Source organism: Notamacropus eugenii, chromosome 5 (assembly GCF_028372415.1).
Source record: "Notamacropus eugenii isolate mMacEug1 chromosome 5, mMacEug1.pri_v2, whole genome shotgun sequence".
In the NCBI taxonomy this organism is placed as follows: Eukaryota; Metazoa; Chordata; class Mammalia; order Diprotodontia; family Macropodidae; genus Notamacropus; species Notamacropus eugenii.
In genome coordinates this window covers 171,091,319-171,099,187 of record NC_092876.1, presented here as the reverse complement: position 1 = coordinate 171,099,187, position 7,869 = coordinate 171,091,319, and the positions used below count along the sequence as shown (strand labels likewise).

Below are 7,869 nucleotides of genomic sequence, written 5' to 3'. Positions count from 1 at the left end.
TTTTCACTTTTTTTTTCTTTGGCTTATCAGACTACAGGGAAAAGATCAGCTGTATTTACCGGGACATACTATACAATGGGCAATGCTGACAGCATATATTTTACATAAAACAAACAAAAACAGCTCTCTCTCTGTTTCCCTATAGACTTGAGGAGAAAATATTTTACTAAAGTTCTATATTCTCTTTTCATGGAGCACTGCAAATATTTAGACAGCAAGGAAAAAATAAAATTGCTTCAACTTACAGATTTTCAAATAAAAAAATTAAGTGCTTTAAAGGAAAATCTTTCAGGGGATGTTTGTGGTCAGCTTAAAATTATTATAATTTAAAAAGCTTCCAATGAAGTCTTGGGAAATTTACTTATTCTAATGATTCAGTCTATCCCCAGGGTGAATTGAAATCTGTATCTCCAGTGATCACACTACAGTCTTAAGGACAAATTTCAACCACAGGAATGTCTTTCCACAAAGTTTCCTTTAAGACTGAGAAAAGAAACAAAAGGTGAAGTAGTCTTCTGGTCTAATCTTGCAACTTTTTAATCATCACTTATGGAACATGCATTCACATCAATACATTCAGACAATTAAGTTATGAAGGGTTAGATACTGCTTTTGTTCTTTGGAGGGAAAAAGAAATGTTATAGAACATGAGGGAAAGCCTTACTTAGTTACAATCTGGACAGCAGTCAGAGGAGACAAAGACATCTTTACCTTTGACACCTGAAGTTTACTCACATAAGCCTTGTTTTCTACTATCCCTGAGTAACGATTCAGGAAGCAGGTACAATTGCCAGGTAGCTAGACTTAGCCTTAGGTAATGATTTATAAGATGAAGAGTTTCCTGATGTCTTTTCAAAAGAGATAGAAGGAGATTGAGTCATTTACCAACAAGAGTCAACCTTGGTTTCAGTTTGTTTTTCTTTATGGTTAGACTTATCAGAATTCCCTACATTGGCAGTAAATCTCTAAGAGGTGGAAGCCCCTTTTAAAATAGAATTATTCTTGTTCATCCACTTGTTGTCAGTAGGAAAGGAAGTAAAGTACAAACACCACACAGTTCTGCTTTCTTGGTCTCAGAAGTTACTTTATTTGAGGAGCAGATGTTTTCCCAAAACTTATAGTATGTAGATTGATCCATGTCATCCACAGTTTCTTTTTCATAATTGAGGAAGAGGGTGTGTTGAGGCTGGTTTGCTTCCAATATGACATCTCTCCTTTCCTCATAGATCCCTCAAGGGAATGGATTTGGAAAATGACTCTTCAGTGACTGAGTTCATCCTTGCAGGCTTAACAGATCAACCAGAGCTTCAATTGCCCCTATTCTTTCTGTTTCTAGGGATCTATGTGGTTACTATAGTGGGGAACCTGGGACTGATCATTTTAATTGCCATTAATTCTCAGCTTCACACTCCTATGTACTATTTCCTTTTTAACTTGTCTTCAATTGATCTCTGCTACTCTTCTGTCTTTACCCCAAAAATGTTGATGAATTTTATCTCAAAGACAAACATCATCTCTTATTCAGGATGTATGGTTCAGCTCTATTTCTTCTGTTTTTTTATTATTTCTGAATGTTTTGTGTTGACAATAATGGCTTATGATCGTTATGTTGCCATCTGTAATCCATTGCTGTATAATATCATTATGTCCAATAAGGTCTGTTCATGGCTATTGGGTGGGGCATATGTAATGGGGTTTGCTGGTACCATGGCCCACACTGGATGCATGTTGAGACTGTCCTTCTGCGATGCCAACATCATAAACCATTACATGTGTGACATATTCCCCCTCCTCCAGCTCTCCTGCACCAGCACCCATGTCAATGAGTTGGTGGTTTTCATTGTTGGGGGCATTAACATCATAGTGCCTAGTGTCACCATCTTCACCTCTTATGCTCTCATCCTGTCCAGTATCCTCAGCATCAGGTCCAGTGAAAGCAGGTCCAAAGCCTTCAGCACCTGCAGTTCCCATATAATTGTTGTTGCTCTTTTCTTTGGGTCAGGTTCATTCATGTATCTCAAGCCATCTTCATCAGGGTCTATGGACCAGGGCAAAGTATCTTCAGTGTTTTACACAAATGTGGGACCTATGCTAAACCCCATCATTTATAGTTTGAGGAATAAAGATGTTCAAGCTACCTTGAGGAAAACCTTAAGAAGAATGTTTTCTAGAATAGGAGCAGGGTTTTCATGATGAATTTTGAATTCAAGGGCCCAAAGTCTTCTTTGTTACTTTCCTTCCTTCCTTCCTTCCTTCCTTCCTTCCTTCCTTCCTTCCTTCCTTCCTTCCTTCCTTCCTTCCTTCCTTCTTTCCTTCCTTCCTTCTTTCCTTCCTTCCTTCCTTCCTTCCTTCCTTCCTTCCTTCCTTCCTTCCTTCCTTCCTTCCTTCTTTCCTTCCTTCCTTCTTTCCTTCCTTCCTTCCTTCCTTCCTTCCTTCCTTCCTTCCTTCCTTCCTTCCTTCCTTCCTTCCTTCCTTCCTTCCTTCCTTTAATTGTCATTAATTGAAGTTTTCTCAGGAAGTGATCTTTACCCAAATTCTTTTCTCCCTCTTCAAAACCAAAACCCAAAATTTAGGATTCAATTAGGGTTTATTGAGTTTACCAACAAGGAAATTCCACCCACATAGGGAGAGACTCCCTGAAGGAATAAAAGGATACATATTTTATAGGTTTAAGTTAGGCAAGTGGTGAATTGGACATAGGGTACCCCTGAATTTGGAGGAGAAAATGCCTAATCACTTAAGTATCTTTGCCAAGAAATCTCCATAGGGGGTTGAAAAGAGTTGGTCAAGACTGAAAATGACTGAACCACAATAACCACCTCTGGATTGATGGAGCTTGTTGCTGTGGCTATGACCAGGAAAGTCCTTTCTTTAGGTCATCTTGTAACCCCACCCTAATAAATAGAGCTAGTTTGGATACTTGCTCTTTTAGCAGAAAGGAAGGCTGAAAACAGGGCAGAGGCTGTAATACCAAAAGGGTGAGGGGCAAGGGAGAGGAGCTGCAGACAAAATACAGCTGCTTTAGTTTTCTCAGCTACTCACAGATCAGTGGTACAAAAGAAAGTGTGCTGAATTTAGAGTCAGAGGATCAGTGATGAATCTTGTATTTATGTCACCAGGACAAGTCATTCAATTTCTCTGGCCCTCAGTTTTCTCATTTATAAACATGACATGTTTGGACTTGGGGGCTTCTAAGATCCCTTGTAGCTATAAATCTATGATCTTTGGCACTCTGTAAAAATGTAAATATCCCATGGAATCATATGAAAAGTCATATAAACAGTTAAGTGTGGTTGCTCACTCATCCTCTGCCCATAGTCACTGATTGGTAATTTAGGAAGATAATGCCCATAGAGGAGGTTGTCTGAAAAATGGTAATAACATAGCTAAATGATACAAAAATAGTGTAATCTCCCTTCCTTCTAAACTAAACATGTATAACTGGCCTTTGAGACTCTGCCTTTGGGATTTTTTTTTCATATAGCTATTGTGCCTGGATAAAAATGAGGTAGGGTCACAAAGTACAGTCTATCCCTAACATGGAAATCCAAAGAAATTTCCTTTTGCTTCTATCCCTTTCAAAACCACCTCACTTCTGGGTATAGCTGCCTCTGTTGGAAAGTAAAATAGATGCTTGCTGGCTCCCAAAATAGATATTCCAAGGCTGGTTTGGTTCAGAACAATAATTAACCATTTCCAAATGCAGTATAAAGGTAAGTCATTTATAACTGAAAAGGAATGAGAAATGGACAACTAAGAGACTTCAATTTTGAAGAAACATTTTCATTTTCTAAAAAGAAAATTTAGCAGGGACAGGTTTTCTTCCTGTAGTAGTTACAATATTTGAGAGATTGAGGCAGATTGATTTTCCTTTTAAACCTTTGCTGAGAGTAATTTCCATTTCACTGTCAAATGAATACCCAGAATGGAGGAAACCTTTTCATTGTGATGTCTTATCTCATAGCAGAACTGTAGCACCATGTGATTTATTATCAGAAGTTAATTGGAAGGGAAGGAAGAGATTGAGTGATGAAGAGGTGTTTGCTTGTCATTTAAAGCTTTTCACAACTTAATCCCTTTTTACTCTTCTAACCTACACATTACTCTCTTCCACTCACTCTGCACTTAATCATAATGGGTTACTTGCTCTTCAAGCATGGCACTCTATCTCCAATTTTGATGCCTTTGTCCTTACTGCCTTTGATGCCTGGAATAGACTTTCTTCTTACTCAAGACTCTTGGAATCCTTTCCTGATTTCCCTTGCTGTTGGAGCTTTCCCTCCCCAAATTCCTTGTGTTTATTCTGTATATAAGCATGTTGTCACCCACATATCAATGTAGATACACATTTTGTTTCTCAGATTAGAACAAATTTCTAGAGCATAAGGGCTGTTTTTCTTTTGTCTTTATATCCCTGTTACTAAGCATATTTCCTAGCGTATAATAGGCCCTTAATAAACAATCATTGATTGATAATTAATCCCTTCATGTGAATATCTTTTGACTGAACTAATTCTTATTTTGCTGAGCAATGATCTTCAATCCTAAATACCCTCAATGTAATCAAAGCATGTCTTGTTTTAATTGTATACATTTATACTTAAAAAAAAGATTGACTTATGAAAATGTTGATTTTTGAGTGCAGTCTGTGAAGACCTGCTACATCACCTAAGTTAAATGAGCTTGAATTGATGAGACTTTAGGAATATATGTAAAATGGACATGTGTCTATGTGCTTTTCTAGTGATAACTGTAGTCCATGTCATGCTTATATAAACTGATTATATCTGAAATTTTCAATCATTGTTTGGTTTTATGCTCCTTTTAAATCTTGTTAGAGGACATGTGTGAAAATAATACTCCTCTGCAACAGAAAAGGATTGGTGAGAATTATAAATATTTGAATTCAGTTACTCAGTGTTAGACAAACTTTAGAGTATAAATTGTCTCTGAAAGAGCTGTATTTGACAAGTATTCCTGGGAAAACTGGAAATCTGTCCAATAGAAATTGGGTTTAAACCAACATCTTATACCATACCACATAAGTTCACAATATAAGTTCACATTATATTATGTTCTTAAGTTCTTACGCCATGCCATAATAAGTTCAAGTTGGATATATGACCTGAATGTTAAAGGTCATACCCTTTGGAAAAAAGAAAACAGAAGGCATAGGGGCAAATTGTTTACTAAACATGGAATAAACACAATTACAAGAGATAAAATATATAATTTTAATTCCATGAAATTAAAAAGCTTTTTCATATAAATGATGTATCCAGAATAAAAAGTAATGCATCCAGGTTAAAAAGGAAAGTGGCCAGCTGAGAAAAAAATCTTTGTCTCAGATGTGTTTGATAAGACTCTGGTATCCAAAATATATAGATAACTTATATGATTGTTATACATATATGTTTATATAGATGATTGTTGGAAAAGGAAGAGTTTTAGTACTCACATATATACCTCTATCTCTTCCTTTCTCAGTAGATATATAGTCAGAGGATATAAACAGCTTTTTAAAGAAGAAAGATTTGTGAATTATTAACAATTCAAAGAGAAACCTTACCAGTAATAATAAAAATGAAGATAAGAACAATTGTGAGATCTTTGCCTCATGCTTGAGAAATTGGCAAAAATGACAAAAGATGGAAAGTTAGAGTAATTATGAAATGACAGGCATGCTAATACATTGTTGGTAGAACTATAAATTGGTCCAAGTATTATGAAAAGCAATGTGGAATTTTATGAAGAGAGTTACAATCTAATTAGGTCTGATCATGAGTCACCCAAACAATATTAAAATTATCAAAAGATTATTTGAAGTATACTTTTACACCTACAAATTTTAATGCTGAACTTTCTCCTAAGTGTGTATTTTGCATTGAGATGTAGCTAATGATTTTATGAAGCCAAATAATTGATGTCAGAGCAGATGAAAATTTACCATATTAGTTTCAGAGAAATCTTTGCATAGTTAATATGTCATAAAAAATGAATACTATGATTTGGTAAGTTTTGAGAGAAAATACTTTTTTATATCATTGATAAATTATTTGAAAATATTGTTGCCCATACCCCAGTTTGTCACTTGACTATTTCTAAAATTTAATCTTATCATTTAGTTGGGAACATGCTTGGGTATTAAATTTTTAATTACTTTCAACTTCTTCAATCAGCTAATTTACCTCCTACTCTAGTTCATTAATAGTTTTTAATAAGCTGAAGAAATCTTTTCTAATAAATTTCTCATATTTTTCTCTATTTTGAACCACTACTTCCTAGATTTAAATAAATATTCATTACTGAATATGTAACTTATTAACAATGAAATCAGTAACAAAATAAAGACAGATAATTACTTATGATATTTTAACTGTGTGAAAGATTATAGTCTGTGTCACCTCAAACTCTCACTATGACAGATGATTTCATTTCTACAAATTTGATTTCATCATTTAGTTAATTGAAAAAAAGTGATTCAAATCTTTCAGGTGTCTTCATTTTTCTCAAGATAAGAGTGAAATTCAGTATCTTGGGAAATGTTACTTTACTTCTTTAGCTCAGTATTCTCTTCATACATCCTAGGGAATAAATTCTTCAGAATGTGCTATAAACCTAGAGTTATGCAAAATTTCTTCATGGAACTCTCATTAAAATAATGCTTCCTTTTAAAATAATGGTTAAGATACAACTCTAATACTTTTTTCTCTATCTCTGTTCTCTACAGATTTCTTAGGGATCCCCATAGATCAAAGGTAAACCCATACATACTTTCCCTTCCTCTTCAAAGAGATCTAACCTGCTGAAATTACACTTGTTTATGTGTCAATCCATCAACATTTATTAAGAACCTAGTATATGCTGGTGTACTGAAAATTAAATTGCCAGCCAAACATTTTCTTAACATTCTGTTTGGCTGTTAAAAATTGTCATAATAATATGTTAGTGTACTATAATATAAAGCTATCAGTCTGTCTCTCTTAGTATAATAGTACCTACTCATTTCCATCATTTTTTCCTTTGTACCCCACCTCATCCACAAAGATGGTCATATCTTTGGTCTTGCTATCACTCACAAATGCCTCTTCCATCTTCCTCAACTCTGAAAATCCCTTATATGATCATAATCTATTCTGCTTCTCTCTCTGCCTTCCAAAACACTATTCTTTGTACATTCCATTACCTCCAATCTCTCCTCCCCTCAGGGAGCCCTGCTCAGACAGCCCTGCACTATCTGTAATCTCCTTCTTTCCCCATTTTCACCCCTTGGTTAGCTATTTCAACTCTTGAGACCCCTTTCGCTTTATCATATAGCTGATTGTACCCTACCAAATCTCAGTCTTAGATTGTTTCAACCTTCTACTGTCTTCACTGCTATGCATGTACTACTGAACACAGGGAGAGAAAATCACAAAAATGTTCAGACTATTTACCCTATAATTTATGTTACATTTGGGCTCAATTGGGCTGTCACTACTTCAAGGTAATCATTTTAAAAATCCTTAATTAAGTTACTATCCCACTTACCACAGTAGTTCTTTTAAACATTTTCATCATTTCTCAAATCCCCTCTCACTGCCTTCTCAGATGAGAACTTTGACTCATATTTTACTGAGAAAAATTGAAGCCCTTCTCTGAGAACTCACTTTTCTTCCCTCATCTTTGTCTCATATCTTTAAGGTAGCTTAGGCTCCTATTATCTCCCTTTCTCTTTTATCACCTGGAGAGGTAACTCTTGTTAGAGGAAAACAAATTCAAAAATCAACAGAGAAGCACTTGAATCCATTGGACCTGAAATAATTTAATAAGCCTTACTGTTTTGCAAGAAGAGACATATTTCCAGAATATATGCATATAGGTAGCCTA

The 7,869-nt window shown here is 35.2% G+C and overlaps 1 protein-coding gene across 1 annotated transcript; it reads left to right on the top strand.

Annotated features, from left to right (window-relative positions):
• Positions 1–1,236: 1,236 nt before the first annotated feature.
• On the top strand, positions 1,237–2,193 carry LOC140509034 (olfactory receptor 8B3-like). Its single transcript, XM_072616944.1, has one exon. It carries the CDS (start codon positions 1,240–1,242, stop codon positions 2,191–2,193), a length of 954 nt encoding a protein of 317 aa, XP_072473045.1. The 5' UTR covers positions 1,237–1,239.
• The last annotated feature ends 5,676 nt before the right edge of the window (positions 2,194–7,869 follow it).

What these genes read in the sequence shown, in the direction of transcription:
- LOC140509034 (XM_072616944.1), top strand. Translation starts at nt 1,240, where the DNA reads ATGGATTTGGAAAATGACTCTTCAGTGACTGAGTTCATCCTTGCAGGC.